This window comes from Cupressus sempervirens, chromosome 10 (assembly GCF_028749045.1).
Source record: "Cupressus sempervirens isolate cs-2001-9-10 chromosome 10, ASM2874904v1, whole genome shotgun sequence".
NCBI lineage: Eukaryota > Viridiplantae > Streptophyta > Pinopsida > Cupressales > Cupressaceae > Cupressus > Cupressus sempervirens.
This window is the reverse complement of record NC_143127.1, coordinates 359084010-359107579: the sequence shown is the minus strand read 5'-3', so window position 1 is coordinate 359107579 and position 23570 is coordinate 359084010. Positions and strand designations below refer to the sequence as shown.

The 23570-nt window shown below is 35.5% G+C and overlaps 1 protein-coding gene across 2 annotated transcripts in view; it reads left to right on the top strand.

Annotated features, from left to right (window-relative positions):
* Window positions 1-23570, top strand: part of LOC149534118 (uncharacterized) — a 143008-nt gene that overhangs the window by 35900 nt on the left and 83538 nt on the right. For both annotated transcript variants that reach the window (XM_089804082.1, XM_089804083.1), the window contains exon 4: window positions 15122-15192. In XM_089804082.1, the coding sequence (XP_089660208.1) occupies window positions 15122-15192 (71 nt within the window). The remainder of the gene's footprint in view (window positions 1-15121; window positions 15193-23570) is intronic.

Here is a 23570-nt window from a genome sequence, read left to right as displayed (position 1 = left end):
ACTTCTCGATTACCCTGCACTTCAGGCTCTACTACACCCAGGTGGGTAAACCTTCACCATAACACAGACTATCTGGTTCTAGGCTTTTCTATAGCGAATACTTGGAGTTCTCCAATTGGCAAGGTCTTCGAACTCGATGAAATTGAAACTGGATGCTGAATATTTGATAATTGAATGTTTTGTATAAATTTTGTTAATAATGAATTTGATGCTTGTAGAAGGAATATGTAGATTTTCTGACTTAAATAAAAATACCAGTGCCTTTGCTCATTCGGGTGATAGAGTCAACTTCAGTGAATTTTCACGTACAACTTCATAATGTTCAATGCACTTATACTGCCAACAATTTTAATAATCCGGATGCGACAGACCAATTATAATGCAATCTTAAATTAGTCTAGATTGAATTTTAACTCTGTTGAGAAGGAGACAAACTGAACAGAGGTATGGAAACAATTCAATATTTCACAACACCTATGATAATCAAATCTAAAATGCTAATTGACCATGTCCACTTATTTGATATCAAAATCATATACAAAATTGTAAAATATAATTATGAAGGACGATTCGCCTGTAGTTTAAATCTCCACGCCATTTAAAAATAAACAAAAGACATTTTATTTTATTTAAAAAATAAAATAATGGACTTTGTATTACAAAGTCATAATAGACCCCTTATTCCTCCATACAATAATAAGATAAAAACACTTTTCTCCTAAGAGAATAAAATGTAATTGTTCGGATGATGAATATTACAATGTCTTCAACTATGTTGATTCTTATTCCTCTTGTTGTAAAATGAAATAAGTTTTATTTATATCCTTTTTGACAAGGGAAGTGACTTTCCAAGTCTAAAGTTTATGTTGTTTCATTACTAACAATTAAATTGTATTGTCTTCTTTTTAAAATTTAACTTTTAACTTCAACTCCTTGATTATGCGTGAGTCTTTAACCTTGTATTGTGAGAACTTCTTGAAAACAATATACTATGCCGTAAATTAAATTGATATTCTTCTTTCAATATAGTTGCTAAGTTTATTTTTTGAATACCTTTTCGCTGGCACGATTGTCTTCATATTTCTCTGCTGAAAGAAAAGAAGCAAAATTCAGATGAATGAGAATGGTGCCTCCCGCAACCCTGAGTATGATCCAATAGTCTAAGCACAACTTCATCCCTAGACGAAGACTGTGTAAGATCAGTGGTACTAGTCGGGTGAAAAGGAAAGAGTATTGTGTATAACACAAAAGGCAACCAATGTCCTCGTGTCTTCCTTCCTTCGGGCTCTGGATATTTTTGACTTATCAACAGCCTCAATTCAATAAAATTTATTACTTCGAACTCCATGAGGCGACATGATTCATATTGTGTGCTTACATGTCATATCACTTTGTTACGCAGATGGTCACCACTCAAGTATATGATAATTATTATCATTTGTTTCAGTTTATTTCACTGATTTTTCTAAATGTGTATAAAGTCTATAAATGCTGCTTTGGACATGGAAGCTTATATTATCGATCTTTAGAAATTTTACCAACTGCAATCGCTTTCTGCCCTTCATAGATATACTTTGTTTATTTTATCATTTACTTTCTTCATTGTTCAGGCATAACTCGACTTCCTGTAGCTTCGTTTTGGAGTACTATTTAGGAAGAAGCTCTGACTGGAGACCTTTATCAGCATTCAGGAATTAATCATCATCGGGCCCATCATTCCTTGTGTTATATATGCAATTCTTCATAGACCACTGTTAATAATAGCCAGACTTTGGGTGCCATTCACTAGAAATAATCTGTCCTTTGTATTTCATAATCTCACCATCAAATCAGCATATTAGATAGCTTCCGAGTTTAATTTTTGGTATTAATAATCTTTGCCACCATCAGGTAGAAAACAACGTTCTGTCTCCATCTATGCAGTTTGTCCTTGCGGTGTTTTACATAGCTGAAAGTACTTGCACTTGGTCTGAAATCAGAACACAGTAAATCTTTAGATATTATGTTGCTTGCTGGGTGCTGTACTTAGACCCAACAGAACCATGCATAGCTGATAAATATAGATGGAACAGATCTGTGATGTTTGGAGTTACAACCTTTGGTCTGGTCTCCTACTCTCTTTGTCTTCACGTTATGTTAAAAAATGATAAGCTGGACAAGTTCATGATCTCTTTATATGATCACATGTTGTGTATCATCATGATTATCCTTCCTGAATCTCAATGAAGTTCAATCATTAGGAAGCTGCAACAAGATTACTGAGGCTGGGCATTATCTAGAGTGAATAGTGCAGGCCTGAGATATACTTTGGTAGATAACGCTGGAAGAGTTCCTGGAGATTTGTGTATTGGCATTTGAAGAATCTGCCTTTTAGAGTATGCATTGGTAGTATAAATTCACTAAACCATACACATGCATATTCAGTGCATTGTTCTTTAACTGTATCATACTTTGATCTATGTATCTCGTGTTCTAATGTGGGAAATGAAATACTCAATAATGTATTCTGTAGTCAGTAATCAGATTCGAACATGCCAGAAGGCATAGTTATCACTTATGTTCTTTTTCTAACTGACTTTCACTGACCTCTCATTAAATGCACACCATTCAAGTACAACAAAGTGTATAACTTCAGTCTTTATATGACAATACTTCATCCCCTTGAAACTTTGGTATTATTACTTAAATGGAGGTCAAAATTTTGCAAGCAAATTTGAGCTCCATTAGGAACCAAGAGAGATACGAAGGGCATGGTACGAATGTCAAGTCACATAAGTAGGACACACGATAATCTCATCACAGGTATCTAAGAAGTGCTCGGCATAATGGGCCATCTACGGACGCAACCCTCTTGTGGGGTTGATCCAAGTCGTCCTAATGTACTGTCTTTAAATATCAAGTCTCACATGCCTGTTTAGCTCCTGAGGAGAGGGGAGGAATGAGCGGGAGCATTCAAAGAAAATTGATTGGAGGGAGACGATCAATTTCAATCCTGATCAACCCTAGTATATTTGTGCGTTGAGTACACTAGTAGCAGGCCGTAATGGACAATTCAGAACCAACAATAGTGATCGAAGAGTAGTAAGCCAGATAGGAATATTTGTGTTGGTCACTAGTCGAATCCGCAAAGCCTCAGATACGGTGAAGAAATAAAATAAGATCAAAGATGACTACAAGTCTAAAGGGGCAAGCCCCGAACTCCACTAAAGTAACACTATGGGGAGTAGAATGGCGGTGTTTAATGATTCGCCTGAGGAAAAGCGTCTAAACCCACTCGACGAAGGACCGGTTGTAGTCCAAGAGGGAGGGGCCCCAAACCACAGAACCATATAAGGTTGTGGGTTTGACCAAAGAGTCTAGGAGGGATATTTTGGAGAAGTATCTTGAAAATGGTATTTGAAGCACTGCCTCTCTAACATGGTAGGGGAACCCAACCCTTTATTAATCCTAGGCTAAACAACAGGTTGCACGCTGAAATGGAGGCCAGAGAACTTCACCCCTAGGTAAGTGTACGAAGAAACAATCTCTATCTCCTTGCCCTGTAAACAAAAATGGAGGTATGAAGTCTTCAAGCAGTTGAAGACTATAACCCAAGTCTTACTCAGGTTCGCAACGAGTTGATGTTGTTCGCAAAAAGAGGCCAGCCTATCCAAAAGCCTCGAATGCCCCTCCGGAGAAGATGCTAGTAGAATTGCATCATCGACAACGAGGAGAATGGAGATCATGACTTGGTGTAAGTAGTAGTTGTCACCAGGGAGCGAGGAATCTTGAAGGTAAGCCTCAAGCTCGTCAATATAAATACCAAACGAAGTGGGTGAGAGAGAGCAACCTTGCTTCACCCAAATGGTGCTTTGGTTCAGGTTCGAAAAGACCTCGAAGTCTTGAACCTGCCCACAATAGTCTCGTAGAGCCTCATGAACACCATCTAGAAAAGGAGAAGAAGATGAAGTAGAATGCAAAGAAATAAAATGAGAATACATTCGGTTCCCTCCTCCGCTTTTAGGCCTCCATTATATTAAATAATGTATTTCTCACTATCGGTGTAATCGTTGCATCTCTTTTAGATGCAAGTGCTAGTTAGTAGTTAAATTTAAGCTTATTATTGAGTATGCTAAGTGCCTTTATTTATTATTCATTAAAACAACTTTGGCATCTAAGTTGGAGGAATTATAATTAAATAGATAATTGATCTTGCAACAAAAGCAAATATATTCAATTGCATAAGTTTGGTTTTAAGTCTTGAAAAGAGTATTCAAGAATCTGGTGGTCGATTGCGATTGAAGTTATAAATGCATTCAGTGCAAGAATAAAATGATCCATTATGCATTTGATATTTGGTGATTTTGGTTGAGAGGTTTGGAGAGGGGTTTTAGTATTTGCATGCTTGTGGAATTGCAATTCTACATTGCTAAAGTACTCAGAATCGGTGAAACATCCAACATTTTGGGCAATCAGTCATGGCTTTGGATAGAGGTCATAATTGTGCTTAAATTCAAAGTTCTTGGTTGATAGTTGATTCAGTTTGAAGGGAAGAACATCTGCAATCTGATAATTAGTGCCCAATGTTTGGAAATCAAGGCATTAAGAGCATCCATGTTTAGTATAAAGCATCAACAATACCTCATTAAGTTTGTGGTGAATCATTTAGGCTCCCACGTGAGTCTATAGGAGGTGGTGTTTGGATTCAAGGAGGGTTTTGACCGGTATTTGGACTATCCATCAAATTCAGCAGTGTGTTAGAGATTTTGGTGCAATTGTATGGGGTTCTTTGATGAACTGCCGATGTATCAAATAGAGGCACTATGATAATGGGGTTTTTCTTATTATTTGATAAATAGATTAGATGATTATCTTCTGCAAAATAATTTCTTGTAATTTGTTTTGGCGAAATAGGGAATTCAGTTTATTATTGGTAGGAATTTATGTTCTAGTTTGTTAATGTGTTGTCCTCAATTTTGTATTCGCAAAATTGGACAACCCTATTGAAAACTTTGTGGTCTAAATTCTTCAAGGAGAGTCTTTTCTTGATTGTTGTGTTCTTTGTTTTTGGTTTCCTTTTCGCCCTAGGATTTCGGCATTTTCAGTTCTGTTTGTTTTGAGCTATCTTAGGCCTCAATTAGAGCAGATGGGTTTTTTCAGTCTGACTGCATATCCTTGTTCTTTAATTAAAATCTCTCATTAGTGGGCTTTTTGCTGGCAAATGCATCATATAAAAGGTGTTAATTACATGTAAGATGGATTTAAAATCCCATTTTTAAATATCACATTGAATATGTGAGACTTTATGAGTTTTTAATGTAAAGGGTGGTCTTTTAAAGTCTCATTACATATTTCCTCATTAAAGTTTAGATTACATATAAATTTAAATAGGAGAACCTATGTGTAGGTAGAAGTGGGGATTTTTATATGCATTGCATATTAAAAAGTTCATTATTACTTCTAAAATAAAACTTAATGACTTGCAAATCCATTTATAAAGCCCACCATTGGTTTATAATGGCAAATCATTTAAAGTTTTAAATATGCAATGGTTTATTGAAAACCCGTTTGTGCATATAAAGGGAAAAATATGGAGTTCTTAATATATATTTCCTTTGCTAAAGCCCATATGGGCTGATTGTGATCAAATAAACATCATGTTTCACATGCAAGTTTATATTGAAAACCCATTTTTGGGCATATAAACTAAAAATAACATATTCAAACACTTCTGTAAAGTTCGTTTCTTGGCTGGGCAAGCACAAATTCAGTCATTTTTGGATGTAATCACTTCTCTAAAATCTGTCTGTGGAGATCTAGGGTGAAAATGTAGACATTACATGCATGTTTTTGAGTTTGTAAAATCCATTTTTGAGTTGGGCCTGCAATCACAATTCATTTAGAGCATGTTTTTGAGTTTGTAAAGCTCATTTTTGAGCTGGGCAATCAAGAAGTTAAAATATGATTGTTACTGGATGTATTTGAAGTTTTAAAGACTGTTTTTAGGCATTTTGGACCAAATCAACTTATCCAAGGATCACATTTTCTGTTCCAAAGCCTATATAGGGCATTTTAATGCAAAAATGCAGCGTTATATACATGAAACTGCATTGTCAATGCCCCTTTTTGGGACTGGAGGTAAAAAACAACTTCATTAGAGGTTGTATTTGAGATTTTAGAACCCCTTTTTTTGGCATTAAACAGCAACAATGACCAAGTATATACCTGCAAATTTGTTTCTGAAGCCCATCTAGGGCATCATTTGCCAAAAATGGCATTTGTGGATGCAAATACATCTTCATTACTTGCAGGTTTGAATCATTCCTTTCTTGTTGCTATTTTGGTGCATTTTTATTCTCTATCATCATCACTAGTCAAGCATTTGTTCATGACTCCAAAATGCATTGATTTCACAAGAAGATTTGGTCAATTTTGTTGCCTATATAGCTGCAATATTGAAGAGTTTTCCTAGATTCAAAATCAGGCAAGATATTTTCAAAGTTTTTAGCTTTCTTCATCGCATTTGTAATTCTTAAGAAAGATATACTTTCTTAGTTGATTTCTTTTTGGTGCAAGCTAGGGCTTCTTTTATTTTATTCTTGTTTTGTGTATACATTTTTGTTTTTAAAAATCATTTTCAAAATTGTGTGGTCCTTTGAGAGAGCATTGGTTTTCAAAAAGAAGCAAGTACTTACCTTTGGAGAACAATTGAAATACAGGAAATTCCTTGAATGCTACATATAGAGAGCAACTATTTCCGTTCTGCAGTGCAAGTTAAAAAGCTCACTTTTAAAGTGTTGTGCTTCTTAGAGTTAAATATCTCTATTTTTGTTTCTCTCTCTTTTGTAGATTTACTTCTATTTCTAATGGTCTCTCTTCTTCTATGTTTCCATATTCTCTCTCTGTTTAATATGGAGACTTACACTTTTTCTCTTCAGGATGTTTCTATTTCTCTCTTCGTCCAGTATAGAAACATTCTTATGTATACTTGTATATATAGATCATTTATGATCTTTGTTTAATAATACATTCATTATTTTACCATAATATGGTATCATAGCTAATTTTTTGAAAAATAATAGTTTCATTATTGAAATTTCCTGAAATTTTTTGAAATGGGTTTTGAAAATCTTTAATGTCTTCATGAAATTTTAGACTTAAGATTATCAACATCCTTTGCTTAGGTGTGTTCAATTTCTTTTTGTTTGTAGAAATTTGTTTTAGATTTCGACTAGGGTTTCTATGTCTTAGACCGACACCAGTTCTACATGTTTTTTCTTGCTCCTATGTCAAGACTGATGCCATAGGCGTCTGGAAGGAGTTTCTTTTTGTTGCAGAAAATAAAAATAGTTGACCTCAAAATTGCGTTTGGTCATTGTTTCTTTGGTTTTTAGCAGAATTTTTCCCTGCAAACAATGACCTTTACTCCCTCTTTGTTCTTCGGCATCTATTTGTGTACAACCAACTTCCCTTTTTGCCAAATTTTCTTGAGATTGCGAAATGCATTTTTTTCTGCTAAGTTGCAGCTGTTTTTTCAGGCATTTTAACCCTTCTATGCTTTTTTCGGAGCAGTCTAGGGTTTTTACAACCCCCTGTCATTGATTTTCTGCTAATAGTGTTTGATTTCCACAAATTTTTATAGTCAAACCTACAAATTTTTGGGTTCTTCAAAAACGACTAGGGCTTCTGCGAAACTCTTCGATTATTTGCCTTCTTGAAAAACTGTTTGTAAATTCTTGGTGGTTTTTTATAGATCTCAACTGGGTTGGTCTCTGTTTTTTTTTGCGTGCATCGTTATCCATGCCTCAATTTTTGAGCCAACGGTTTAAGAATCTAATTTCAGATTCTTTCTGAGTTTTTCGAGCTCTCTTTTAGGTGTCCTTTCAATTTTTTAGGTCTTTGTTGATGCCTTTTTCAGATATTCATGTTTTTTGCATCAAAAGCATGTCATGGCATCTCTCACCAATCTCTTGGAAGGAAGTCAACGATTCAATGGAAGTAACTACAACACCGGTAAGTAGAGAATTATGACGATTTTCAAGTACTATCACCTTGAGGTGCTTGTTCTGGATACTGAGACTTGTTCTACCCCAGCCATTGCTACTCAAGAGAAGTTTGATGAGCGTAATAGTGAAGCGATTATGCTCATTTAGCTTTTAGTTATTGATGATCAACTGCCTCAAGTGTCACTTGACAAGATAGCTGTAGAGATTTGGAATACATTGAAGGATCTCCATGAGACATTAGACAAAAAAAAGAGCTTTCTTTCTAAAGAATCATCTATTCTCTGTTACTATGGATGTGCACATATCCTTACAAGAACATCTTCTCAAGATTAAGGACATGAGAGATTAGCTTGAGGCCATTTGTCGTACAATGGAGGAAGAGGAAATGGTGGTCATTACTTTGAAAAGTCTACTGCCATCCTATGAGAACTTTATTGAGACGCTCAACATTGCTGCAACTAATGTTGACCTTAAATTTCTAGATTTGTGCACCAAACTTCTACAGCAGGATTGTTGGAAACAATAGTTTGGTAGCACTGCTCCCTCAACCTCCTCTGAACAAGCATTTTCAGCCCAATCCTTTCACAAGGATAAAGGCCCATCTTAGTCATCCTCTCAGTCTCAGGATAGTCCCAAGAAGAAGCAAAGCTGGTGCAACTATTGCCACAAATTTGGTCATGTGATCCAAGAATGTAAGACTGGCAATGCTTCTGAATAACGAAAGTAGGGAGGGTGTCAGCCATAGGCCAATATTGTAGAGCTCAGTGATCAACTCAAGTCTGCCTTTTACACCTTTTGAGGATTCACCAACAAATTGTTTTGTTTTGAAGTTAGATTGACCATTAAGGGAGGGTATCAGAGTTAAATCTCCCTATTTATGTTTCTTTCTCTTTTGTAGATTTACTTTATTTTTATTTACTTATATTTCTAATGGTCACTCCTCTTCTATGTTTGCATATTCTCTCTATTCAGTATGGAAACTCTCTCTCTCTCTCTCTCTCTCTCTTCAAAATGTATCTATTTCTCTCTCGTTGTTTGTTATAGAACCATTCATCTGTATAAAATTGGATATATAGATCATTTATGATCTCTGTTTAATAACACATTAATTTACTATAATACTATTCCCCTCTTTGCCAATGTTGTAAATTGACTTGAAATTCCCATTTATATGCATTGTGAGCTTTCCAGTTGATTGTGATGGGACATAAAGATCCTACCTATGAGTGAATAAATTCCCTTTGTGTATATATGCATATGCACCTCATTTCTTTGCTCAAAGCTTATTGTCCATTCATGCAGTATTCCCAGAAAACCCCATTTTTTAGCCTTTCCCAGACGAATAGCTGATTTCATCAACTTTACTCCAATCTTTTTTTTCTCTCAATCCTGCTTGTATACTATATGCATACTCTTCCAAATTCGTAATACCCTAGCTTGAAAGATTGTGCGATGGCTTTTCTACTAATTAAATAATGACATGTGGCAAGAATGACAACATGATGGACCATTCAAAGAAAGGGATGAGCGATGGAATGATGAAAGCATAGAATGCTTTCAATACTGAAATGTTCATGAAAAGGTACTCTCTCAATAACCACTGGTATGATGCAAAACAATCAAGGATGCAAATTTATAGTCCAATTCATGATGCTTTTGTCAAACTTCAAACACAAAACATGATGTAGAAGCATGAAAAGTGAGAAAGAATAATGCAAATAGATGTCGTGTCTTGTAACTTTGTAATTGAAAGAATTATGAATTTTTTAACTCTGTAATTGAAAATTTACATGTAATGTAAAAATAATATGTAATTGCATGTGATGGTATCACGTGCAAAGTTGTTTCATGTAATCATGTTGCAAGTGCTTTAAGCCTTGTAGCATTGAATAAGTCAAAGTTTTTCAGCTGGTTAGAGAATAAGTCAAGGTGGTTAAGTGTTTTCCCCTTCTTTCTCCACCTTTCTCTCCACTCTTTCCCTATACAAAGGAGGGAGCTCATTGTAAATAATTATCTTTTGAAAACTTTGCCAGTTTGTAAATGCACCATAACATGTTGAGATCAGGTGTAAATTGAGTTGCTTTCAGTAAAAAAGGCAGTTTGCTTTGAGACTTTGTGCCAATCCAAATTGTCATGTGGCGACATTTTATTGAGTTGATCGCGAACTTCGATGCTTTGTTCAAGATGGATTTGAATTTAATTGTGCAAACTTGGAGCTTTCAGAGTTACAATTCAATTTGAGTTTTTGTGCTTCAAAAGGAAGAATTGCTATAATTGATAGTGGCTGCAACTACTTAGAACTGAAAGACTGTGTGCTTTAATTGTAAGTATTTCTATTCAAGTTTATGGATTTTCAGTAAGAGACTTTACGCCTTACCATTAATTCAGATTATAGAATCTTCATTCAGAATAAGCGCAATAGACTTTGGGTTCATGAATTTGTTCCACCAAGTATAAAGAAGATTGCTGTCTTTGTTGTTGTTCTTATGCCAACCCCTAAGCTACTGAAATTATTGTAAGAAAAGGACCTTTTTGTTAAGTTTGAAAGTTTTTGTTTATAAATAATTCCTGAAAAAAGAGGAATTGACTAAGAGAATCACCTCTCTTGTAATTTGAGTTAAGGTTCTGTTGAAGCCGCCTACGTTAAGAGGAGAGCCTCCCCTATTGCTGAGAAGAGAGAGAAATGTTACGAGACATTGTCTAAAGTCACAATTTTGTAAGTTGTGGTTACAATGACTTACAAAATATTTAGCCAACAAATTGTTCTTAAATATCATAAAATATAAAAGTATATATATTGAAAATCCCAAAAAAATTTTCAATTGCAAAATCAATATCTTTTGGAGATAGTTGTTAGAGTTGGAACCATTAGGGGTTCTTATAGTGGTATCAAAGAAAATTATTTGCATGGTAAAATAGCTTTTTTTAAAGTTAAGAATACATAAGGGTTCTTACAATGGTATTGGAATGATTTTCTGCCATCCTGTTGTGCTTTGGAGGCATTTAAATTTAAATACCTCCACTAGTATCATGATAGAGATTATGCTATTGGTTATGTGGAGAGACTTGGCAGGGCATCTACCCAGTTAGCTGTTCATACTTAGTGTTTAGCCATCTTTTGATCCTAGAGTTATTAGTGATGTGACATTGACCAAGATTAGAGCCTATTACCATAATTACACAGTGAGGCTTACTCGTCATTATTTGTTTGATCCACATGTGGAGGACTTGATGATGCATCTTGGCTCCAGGGTTATAGTATCCTTTGTGGGATTGGTTTTCACCATCTTCAATAGATGGATTTAGTAGTTGCAAGTTGGTGGGGGACAACTTGCAAAGTCATCACATCCATGGCATCTTAGTAGAGGATGGAGATAGTGATTGTGATACAAACACCTTAAGGAGTTTTAATCTCCATAGTACGATTGGATTTCACACCCGTGGGGGATTGATAGATGCTTCTAAATAGTCTCACCTCCTTATGATAGATGGATGTGAATTTCGTTTATTTTTGGATCTAGGTGGTGGCGGGGTTAACACAACAAGTTGGATGGGTCTCACTGGGTTGCTTCACCATTTGCAACATGGTGACATTATGATCAAATTGGTGCAACATAAGTCTGAGGTTATCCTTCTCGGTAGGCTTCTATTTTAGATTTGGGATCCTAGTATATTTGGTTGGACACTCTTCAATGTGCTATGGGATCCTTCACGTGCATCAAGGTTCTAGTTTGAGTTCATTAGGGAGTATTGTAGTTTGTATATTGTGTGGGTTACTAGCAGTTTTACCTTTGATCTTTATGTACATGATTTGTTTCAAATGCACAGTTTTAATGCGGAGATTGGACGGATAGATTGTTCATTTCTGTATAGTTGTGGTTATGCTAGTGTTGCCGTTGTGTTTTAGTGTGGTATATTTCTCAGTCTTCCTTTGGACTTCTAGTTCAATCGAGTTTCTTTGCAGTCGTGATTGCTTGAGGACAAGCAATCTTAGAGAGGGAAGACTTTATTGTCCCCTTTTTTCTGAGCAATGGAGTTTTCCTAGTTTAGCCTATCATTGTCCCTTATAGGCTAAGTTTGTTGGGTAGAGGGTCTGAATTGGTCGAGCCATAGGCCATTTTTCCCACTCCAGAGGTCATAGATGTTAAGGTTTGTTCTACATTTGAGTCAGACTGTCATGCTTACAATTTATAGTAATTTATTATTTTGGGGAACTCAAGGTTACTATATCAAGCAGGGCACCTAATCAATTGGTAGTGTTGTGGAGTTGTGGGGATATCAACAAACATTCCAGTTTGGGACTTACTATTTTATTGAGTCAATTACAACCAATCACTCTTCGTGGCAGGGCACCGAGGTGTTAGGTTTAGGCAATAAACACTTGGAATTGATGTTGATCACCAAGAGAATTTAATAAGCTAGTTATTTGTTTTATAATTATTAATTAGGTTAAACTTAATTAATAATTACATTTAAGCTTATTATTGAGTATACTAATTGCCTTTGTTATTTCATTGAAATGACTTTGGCACCTAAGTTGGTGGAATTATAATTTATCTTGCAACAAAGAAAATATATTCAATTGCCTAAGCTTGGTTTTAAGTTATGAAAAGAGTATTCAAGAAGCTACTGGTTGATTGGGATTGAAGCTATAAATGCAAGGATAAAATCATACATTATGCATTTGATATTTCATGATATTGGTTGAAAGGTTTTATTTTATGCATGTTTGTGGAATTGCAATTCTACGTTGCCAAAGCACTCCAAATTGGTAAACATCCAACGATTTGTGCAATCAGTGATGGTTTCAGACAAAGGTCATAATTATGCTTAAATTCAAAGATTTTGGTTTTTGGTTGACAAGTGATTCAGTTTGAAGGGAAGAGCAACTGCTATCTAATAATTAGTGCCTAGTGTTTGGAAATCAAGGCACTAGGAGCATCCATGTTTAGCATAAAGCATCGACCACACGTCATTAAGCCTTCCATGACTTATCTAGGCTCTCACGTGAGTCCATAAGAGGTGGTGTTTGGATTGAGGAGGATTTTGGTCAGTATTTGGGCTCTCCATCACATTCAACAGTGTGCGTAGAAGATTTTGGTGCAAATTGATGGGGCTCCTTGATGAACTGTTGATGTATCAAACAATGCGCTATAATAATCAGGTCTCTTATTGTTTGCTAAATAGATTTGATGATTATCTTTTTCAAAATAACTCCCTTGTAATTTGTTTTGAGCGAAATAGAGAATTCAATTTATGGTCAGTAGCAATGCGGATTCCAGTTTGTTAATTTGTTAATTGTTCTTCATTATAAAAAATCATGAAAGTATATATATTGAAAAATGCTAGAAAACATTTAAATTGCGAAAACAATATCCTTAGGAGATAGATGTCAGAGTTAGAACCACCTAGGGTTCTTCCAGTGGTATAAGAGCAAATCATTTACATAGGAAATCAGTGTTTGTTGGAGTTATAATCCACAAGAGGTTCTTACATTGAAGATGGAAGTTTGGATGTATGTGTAATTCTTCCTCTTTGCTGAAACTTCAAGGCTAGTCAGTAATGCTCATAGTTGTCTTTTACTCCCATATCATGTAGCGCTGGGTGCCTTTGGTCAAGATTCATTTGACCTTCCAAGTTGGCTTCAGTTGTTTATTTTCATTTTCTCAATTTAATGGTTCTTTGGCTTCTGCAAAACTGAGTTTATTTGTCTAACATGCTATATTTAAACTGTGATGATTCCCATGTTTTTAATTCCTATTTCAGAGGGTCACCAGGTTACTTCTAAGACATTGACAATTGATTTTAATGGTCTGGATGTGCTGGCTACATGTCAGTAATGTTTGTAGTTGTCTAGTACAGTGTTCCAAGGGGATGCATCCCCTATGGTTTTGGGTTCGTATCCATTCTGGGGACGAAATGGGGATGCGGGGATGGATTTTTTCTGCCCCCTTTGTGCCAAATTCAGAAACACCCCCGAAACGAATAATTTGTTTTGATAGGAAACTTGGGGACGACCAGCAGCACCGGGGACAATTTTGCCATTCTCTATCTGTCCCCAAAATTGCTGGCCATCCCCCTTTTTTCCAGCCAATTGGGTAAAGGCAAAACACCCCCAAAAATTCATTTAAATTTTTTTTTTACTGTCTACATGGGACCCTAATTGTCATAAAGACATAATTAAAATACGTAAGCTATATTTGGTCCATTAAAACATTAAAACACTAACTCTTCTACTCATTTTTAGATTTGATATACTTGCTAAGAGGAAGGAAAAAAACATAGAGTAGCAGCAACAGTGAGGAAAGATAGCGTTTAGTATTTACTAACTATATTAGTTGGACTTTTCTTTATTTCATTCTGATTTCATGCATGATACTTGGAGCCTTTAGGCATTTTGATTTTTGCTATATATGTATGTGATATTGTTATAATGGAGGTACTTAGTATTTGCCATTTGATAATTTTCCATGTGTTGATCTTCTAAAATGTCTATGATGAATGGTTTATCAATGTGATGATATGTATATTTGAATTCTATTTCTTTATATAAAAAAATCCCTTATGTTTTTAATCACTGTCCCCTAAATTTTGGCTTCGACCCGTACTCGTATTGGAAACACGTCCCCATCTTGAAAACTCTGTAAAGCATAGGTCTAGTACTCTCATATCATGTAGTAATGGGTGTCTTTGGTCAATATTCATTTGACCTTCCAAGTTGGCTTCTGTTGTTTATTCTTGTTTTCTCAATTTAATGGCTCTTTGGCTTCTGCAAAACTGGGTTTATTTGTTTAACATGCTGTATTTAAATTGTGGTGATTCACATGTTTTTTGTTCCTTTTTCAAAGGGTCACCATGTTTTTTCTAAGACATTAACGATTGATTTTAATGGTTTGGATGTGCTGGCTACATGTCTGCACTATGTCATGTTTTTTAGAAATGCGAAATTGAAATGCTTACAGTCAAATAATCAACTGATTGACCACATGTAGTCTTTTTGGGTCGATCTTTTAAATGACCTGTATCAGAAACAAGTTTATTTTCATGATCATTTTTGCTTAATATTTAAATTGATTATTTTCTAACAACCATTGGGGCTTCACATCTCATACCTTTTAGTATTATTCATGATGCAGTGACATTCCTCGCAGACCTTGGTGGCCTCTATGCAATAAGCATTGCTTTGTTCTACTATCTATTGGCACAAGTAAATCTAACCTTTACTATTTTATTGTCAGTTCAAAATTGTACTATTTTCTAGTTCATTCCTTTAGAATCCTTTGTACTTATCAATATAATGGACTTAAAATAAATTGATATATAAATTTGTGTTTTTAAGGATATGATTTATTTAATATGAGATCTGGGTATTTATTTACATTGCAACTTATGCATATAGATGATTTGGAGGAGAGATTTAGCTATACTGTATGCGACCAATCTTGATGCACAATGTTTATCTTCCTAATTGTTAATCTTCACCTTTGTTTCCATTTCATATGAAATGCTTCTTTTTCTAGGTAAACAAAAGAACAACCATGAGTACACTTAATAATATAACAAATTGATACCATTTGAATGTGAGTAAGCTACGGTTGGCAAAGAGGGTGATATGTTAAAGAAACCTATCATTATTAAAACAAGCATGCTGAGGTGGTATTGGAATTGGGAACAATCCTTATGTAAATCTCAAGAGGGATCACTTATGTGTGTAACATCCTCTTTTCTCGAGCCTTAGCTAACAACTAGCATATCATCGAAATACAATTACTGCTTCACATTCATGAGAAGGCAGTTAAAACAGTTATTTTACATGTTCATACAAAAGAGATTATTGGTTACAATAAGTTTAAGTGAAATATCATAACTAACAATTGAAGGCATAATCAAATAAAACTAAATTGAGGATTTTAAGTTTGTAATACCCTAAATTCCGAAATTGGAATCTACCTAGGGCAACATTTGCAAAACCCAGGGTAGTCCAAATATATCGCTTAGGGCACAAAATTTTATACCACTGTATCGTAATAGCCAATACCACTTAGGGCAACTAAACCACTGTAACATCCCCCTTTTCCCATTTCTAATTATGACAATTAGTTGTGAATAAAAGATATGTTCATATTTATGTTCTCATGAAGAAAGGATAGCTATAACAACCATCAAGTAAGCCTATCTCATTCATGCAGTTACATTTCATGTTCAAATGAAAAATCAACTGATTTCACTGATACATTGAAAAACAAAGAACTTGATTTCTAAGCATTGAAGGGAATAACTGATTAAATGATATTAACCATCTAACACATCTTCAACTTGAAATTACAAATATCATAGAAGTAAAATACCTGTTACTAGAAGATATTTTAATGCAAATCGTATCTTTGTCTCGTGCAAGCCTTGGCATCTGGTGGAGAGGAGAAGCATTATCAGGGGCTTAACCTCCCAACCGTGGACTTATAAGTATTCCCCACACAATCTCAACTGAGAAAGGCCCTCCCTACCCAGTATTAGGCTTGGGACGCCACTGTCCTACCATTGAGCATCTTGGTGTTAGAGTAGCAACCCATCGCCTGACTACAAAACGAGACCTATTTACTACACTACCATGAGCTGACACAATTTCTTTCATGATATCACTTTCTTGTTTGAGTTATTGATAACTTCTTCTCTTTTCATGCAACTGTATTCTTTGTTCCACACCCTTCTTCTTGACCTTAGTGGTCTTCTTGGATGATTCATTGGGTGATTGCATGGGTAATAGTAATCACATTAAAGAACATGTGCATTGTGAATTCATATTTTACTATGCATGGCCAAAATTCTTCTGCCTTTATGGCTTGGCACAGTTAAATGACATCTGATACGAAAGCCAATATATCTGCCAACTTGGCGTTGCAAATGATAGTTCCTTTAGCTTATTCAATGCTCAGCCATTCCGACTTGCCAAACACAATGGTAAAGAAGTGCATTCTTACAATATGAATTTCTCCAGGATGCAAAATGCTAATTGTAGGAACATATCGCACGATGCTCTTGAATGAGTTTGCTCTGTATTGACTTACATTTCAGTATTGCTTCCACAAATGGAAATTATGCATTTCGGCTCTATCTTGCCATATATAAAATAAGCTATCATCGATTCTTTCTCAATTAATAATAAAAAGGTGGGAACATCTTCGTTGCTTCAGTCAAGCATTGTGATCTATGTGCAAAGTATATATAAATACATATGCAAAAGTAAATAACACGACCTACTTTTGGTTGGTTTGCAAATTATGTGTGGCTTCGACTACGTGTGCATATGATCTTTTTCCAAAAGACTTCAAGCTTCAGTGAATGGCTATGCACTAGTATATGAATTTTAAGAAAAAGAAGTTGCCTTGAGAATGCTGAATTGATTGCAAAAGATAACAATATGAAGCGTAGAGCAGAGTTTGGGAATATGGTAATAATAATGTTCCCGATTGGCAAGGATGAGAATGATATAAACAATCAAGAGCCATTCATGAATCGTAGCTCAGTTACAATCAAGATACAAATTGGCATGAGTTACAAGAATCTTCGGTCACTGGCTCATGTAGTAATAGTAAAATTTGTTATATGGCCGACCCAAAAATAATAAAGTAATTAAAGGCCAATGAGAGCAGTATAGAATTGTGGCTGCTCAAAAGAGAAAAATAACTATTGCCAAGAATTATTAATATTTACCAATAGCCAAGGTGGGAAATAATAAAATATACAATAGTCTTAAAACATAGGATAATATTAAAGCATAAAATAATATTGCTTAAAGGTAACCATTGTTGTCAATTTGATTTAAGCTTGAGTAATTGTTTAATTATGTAGGTTGGACCAGCTAGCTCATGGTTGTCCCTTTGTATACCCTTGCTTGCCTAGCCATTTTTCCTCGGTCATGGTGGTGCCTCCTTGGGCCCAATCTTTTTTTGACAATGGTTCCCCCCTTAGACTTGCTCTTGCAAGGAAAGACATTTTCCATGATAATATCCTATTCCTCAATATAATCACAATTACTATAACAAGTTATTTTGCATAAAACATCATAATGGCTAACCACCATTTCACTTCCCATGAATTAATGATAAATAACCAACTTTTCGAGTCTCCATGGTAACATTATAATAACATCATAACGACTAACTACCATGTCACCTTCGTATGAAATTATAACGATTAACCATCTTACCATTTCACATGATCATAACCAATTTACCTTTCAACTGACTTCACATGAAACCTCAATAGTTATATGAACATTTTAAAATTGAGCCAAAAATTGGGATGTAACAATGTGGGTTTTAAAATCAAATGAATACAGAAAAATCATTATCCTCTCTATTTTAATGGTTAGTTGATAGGTTTCTCAAATCATTATCCCAAAATTTCCTTCAATTGGTTGCATATTTTGCCAGAGTTCTTAGATGGAAAGAAAGTACTACTCCTTTTTTTGGAACGGTTAAGGGCTTTTCTATTTCTCCTTCCTCTTAATGTACTAGCACTAACCAAAGAATGTGTTCTCTATAAATAATTGCTTTTGTTAAGTATGAGGTTGTGTTCAGTTCTTCTAGCATTTGTTGGCAAAATGGTGTTTCAACCTTGCAATAATTATAAGGTTATTGTTGATTCATGAGTGACAGGGGTTTAGGGGCTTGACCCCAATAATTAGAAGGTTATTGTTGATACATGAGCGACAGGGGTTTAGGGGCTTGCCTCCAACTATTAGGGGTTCGAGTTAGCACCCCCAACCATGGGGGTTCAGGGGTGTCAGCCCCCACTAGGGGGAGGGGGTGGGTGGGGGGGAGTTGCAAGTGGTTCCCCCTTTGTTAACCTTGGTCCCGTGATTGATTAGAGGTCCATGAGGCAGTGCACATCCTAGTGGGGGTTTTGGCGGTAGGGCGCCCAAAACAAAATTTCATATATGATTTTTCATTGTGAATCTTGATCGTTTATTGTTGGTTCATAGATCCAATGGTGGCTATTTTGTGTGCCATTTATGGGTGGTTTAGCCCATGGTTTTGCAATATTATTTGACTATATCATATTTTGTATCTCCTATATATTAAGCATGTGAGAGGCATTGTATATATTATAAGAGTTTGATAGCTGTTGAGTTCAACTACCTCTATATCTCTATTGGGGTGATACTCCAGTGAGAAGCTTGCTTTGTAAGTATATATATTTTTAGGGATTTCTGAATAATATATGGGGCAGTTTTTGGAGTGTAGGGTTTTTCTCCCAAAAAGGTCTTTGCTATTAAATCATTGTGTTGTGGTATGCATGTTATTGATGTTTATTTTTGTTAAGTTTTTGTAATAGTTGTAGAAATCTGTAAAAGTTTTTGCATTACCCTCCTCTCAAGATTAGTGTAGGAAGTTGTTCTGCTACTTAATTTCCTTAGAGAATTTCCAACTTGTTCCAACTAGAGAGCAATGTGTCCACTTGCTTAAGGTCTGAACCTAGTAATCACTGACACTTTGTTTATGGTTGAAAGTTGAAACATGGTTTGGTATTTAGTATTGTTGAACAAATTAGCTATATATCTTTGCATTCTAACAATGTAATGCCCCATTTTTATGCTATATTGCTTTGTGAGCATTGGCCGTTTTTTTCGTTTCTTTTTTCGAAAGTGTATAGATGAGTTAGTAGACTTTCAATGTTCTTGAAGAGCTCAGTTTCAGGTTTTCTTGGCTTCTAGTGATGATTTGGAGTTAAACTGACTTAATGGTTTGCACTGACACTCTTTGTAGCATTCTGGGTCTTCAAGGTTGTTCTTCGCATTTCTTAGAGGACATTTCTATTTTTAGTAAGTACCTGTTTTGGCACCCAAAATCATTCTTCGATGGATCAGTTCCTAACTAGTGCGTTCATTTTCAGTTTTCAATGCCTTGGTGGTGCTTTCCACAAAGTAGTTTGGATTATTAAATAATTACACTAAAGTTATAGAGTTAATTCTAAAATTTTACTTTAGTGTTTTAATTTAATAAATTTGTATTTTTGCCCTTAAGTGGATGGCTACGGGAAAGGTAACTCAGATTTAAAAATAAAAATGCAAAGGCTTCTGAGGAAAAAATAATGTATTATGGACTTTAAATTGCCCTAATTCCCCCCCAAATGTATATAAAGGGGTTATGGCTCTCATTTTCATTATTCACAGTTGCACACATAACAAAATGCTGTTGGAATAAAATGAGAAGTTTTTCTGAGGTTTGACTGAGGATGAAAACTCTCATCAAAGCACTAGTTTCAGAGGTGAGAGATCCTCCCTAACTATTTTGTGTGTGATTCTAGCTCAAGAATCACCATTGCTTGCATAGTTGCTGATCTGGGTTTCAAAAGGAAATAGAAATACATTCAAGGGTTTTGGGTTTTCTAGTTTATGGGTTTGTTTGTTGAAGTTATTGCAGAGTTTTGTGAAGATTTTAGGATGTTAATTAGTGCTCTTTGTGCTATCCGTACTAATGCCTTGATAGGGCTGTACCATCATTAAATTGCTTGAGGATGAGTTTGTAGGGTTCAAGAATCTATGAGATTATATTGGCTGCTTCTTTCCTTTTAGGTCAACCTACTTAAAGGTGATTTGGAGAAAGTTGTAGGGAGTTGGCTGGCCATTTCTCCCAGAAGATGCATCTATTCAGGAATCCACTGCTATCCTAGTTAAGGATCTCATAGAAGTCTGTTGAACCATGCCATGAATCCCAAGAAGGTATGTTGGATACTTACCGAAAATTTCTCCCCCAGTGTCACGAGAGGGGGATTTGAACCCACAATCCCGCTCTAATACCACTTGTAGGGAGTTGAGCTGGTCATTTCTCCCAAAAGATGCATCTATTTAGGAATCCACTACCATCCCAATTAAGGATCTCACAGGAGGCTGTTAAATCATGGCACGAACTGTGGGGGGATTTTCTGTACACTTACCAATAAGAGTTTGGTGGGAACACAATATAATAAAGGCAAGTCAATTCCTTGTATGGCTGGTTGAGAGCTGGTCTGGGATCCCAAGGAGCATCTACAGAAAGTTGGAATGAAGTGTCCAGGCACCTGTTTTATGATTGCAGATGTTATTGTACCGAAATGACATCATTTGAAGGAGAAATGGAAATTTGGGGGCAAATCAGCCCTTCTGGGTTCTTGGTCAGAGAGACTGAAATCTTTTGTAGCATTTATTCCTGAGACTTTGACTGAGTTTGGAGGCTTATTAAGGCTTCTGGGATAGCTTGAAGCAAATTCGCATTGTAGGACTGATAAGGTATGCCTGGAAATGGTTGTAGTTGAGGGTTTCTTCATTGTTGAGTGGGTTTCAGCATTCTATTGTCAATCTGGACATGCTTAGACCTGATGTACAGTCACTAAACAGAGTTTTGGCTGCATTTATTGTGAATCATCATTGAACTGTTGGGAAACATTTAGAGGCATTCATAGTTCATATGGGTGGGAGTCAGACAGATTCTACATGCTGTCCAGACCTGAAATCAGCGTTTTCTCAGTCCTGCTACCCTCTGTTTTTAGGCTTCCCGTCCATGCTCACTCATTCTATCAGTATGTGCTGAGGTATCATTGGTTGGTATCAAATTAAATGATTCTATCATGTTCTGGTGTCTCTTTGGGGTGTTTGTAATTCAATTAAATTGTTAAACAGCTTCAAATAAATATATTCCTTAATATCTCTAATTATGAAACAATACTGAGTCTCAATTTGCAAGTTTATTTGTTGGTTTGATTTGCAAAATAAATTAAAAAATATTGAGGGTGGTAATTACGAACAAGCCTAAGATCTCCTATTCAACTTTGTTTCCTGCATGGTTAACGGGATTGACCATTGGGAGTAGTGATTTCAAGGGAGCTTACTTGAAGGCACTGATCAGCAGTTACCATGATGTCTAAATTATTATGGATTTGCCCTTTTCTCAAATTCTACAGATCATCAAAGACAAATTCTCCTTCTCTAAATTCTCTGTAGTCCACAACATGTTTAAAACCTCAAAAAAATCCACTTACAAAACTGGACTTCTGAGACACAAAACCATATCATTCTTGATTCAACTCCAAACCAACTAATTGTATGAACTTAGGAATCATGTGGGTGAGAGAAAAATTGAAAATATAATGATTTAAACAATGGACTGAAACATATGTGGAATTCCCATTCTAGATCTTCTAATTGTTTGCTTCTGTGTTACCCTGCATTTCAGGAATGCGCAGAGTGGGGCTATGGGCACACATTTCAGGGATGGGGTTGGGAGGGAGCCATCTTTTAGGCGACGGTGGGGGAATAGCTATTAGAAAAATAAAGAGATTTAAAAAAATACAGGCAGTTAAAAACATTAATATCATAGCATAGATCAGGCAATCAGTATGTACATCATAGATGATAGAACCTTAACACATAAAGCAACAAACAGACAAATGAAGTTTTAAGAAATGTAATTGCAATCATTTGACAAAACGTATGACATATTATATAAAAATTATATCAAAATGCCCAGGCCACAAGTTTCAACTACAAAATGACAACTTTGATACATATAGAAATACTGTCCCTAATCAGCCTTTCCTAACACTTTGTCAAAATCTGATTGAGTCACTGCCACTATGTGAGGTTCCAGCTGTGCTATTTTCATTCGGCTGCTTAGAATTTGCATATTGACACAAATGAGGTTTTTGGTTTATGTTTTGTTGCTCTTTTTAGGTTTTGGGATTTTGTAGTGGGGTATAGGTTGTCTTGATGGGCCACCTTGCCCCTTTCTTTTTATTTATTTTTAGTTTTTATTTTATTTTAAAGTATCTTAAAATTGCCCATGCTGTAGCCTTCCCTGGTTGTTTCCAACTATTTAGACTATGAACTGGGAATATTTCTACATTTTTTTCTGGTTTTTGGGGGTGGCAGGGGGCATTTCTGATGTGTCCTTGTGTTCCAGGGATGTTTTCAATGTGTCCCCGTGTTTGGTGAATGTTTGTGACTAGAGATGACCTGATTTTGGCTGGGTATGCATCCTTTGGTAACATTGGTTTCCTTAATCTCCACTCAAAAGTTTAGGGATTAAAATCAATTTTCCATGCAAGCATGAATTTAAGAAATTAATTGGATAAGAGAAAATATAATGATTTATTCAATCAATGGAAACATAAGTCAGGCTCCATTCTTGCTAGTTGTTTTACTTTTCCTTAATCTCTGCAAAAAAGATTCAGGGATTAAAATGACATAATTTTCCATGCAAAGGTGAATATGAAGCATCTCAAATAATCCTGTCTCATTCCTTCTTGACCTTTATGCACTTGTGTTTTGCAATGTCCCTTTCTTGGACCACCTTATACCTCTAAAGCAAATAGAAAAATGATATAATCCTCCCTCTAAAAAATAAGATAAGATAAACCTGTTTGGAAACCTGCAACCGAATCAGATAATATTGTAGATATAACTCATGAAATACATCCAATTCTAGGGTTAGGAACTATATATATGTAGATCTACACAACAAATCTCAATGATTACATGGGAGCTCAACCATAATGAGGGTGGGTTGGGTTGGCAGACATGATGAGGTGCCCTAAGTATCCTCTCCC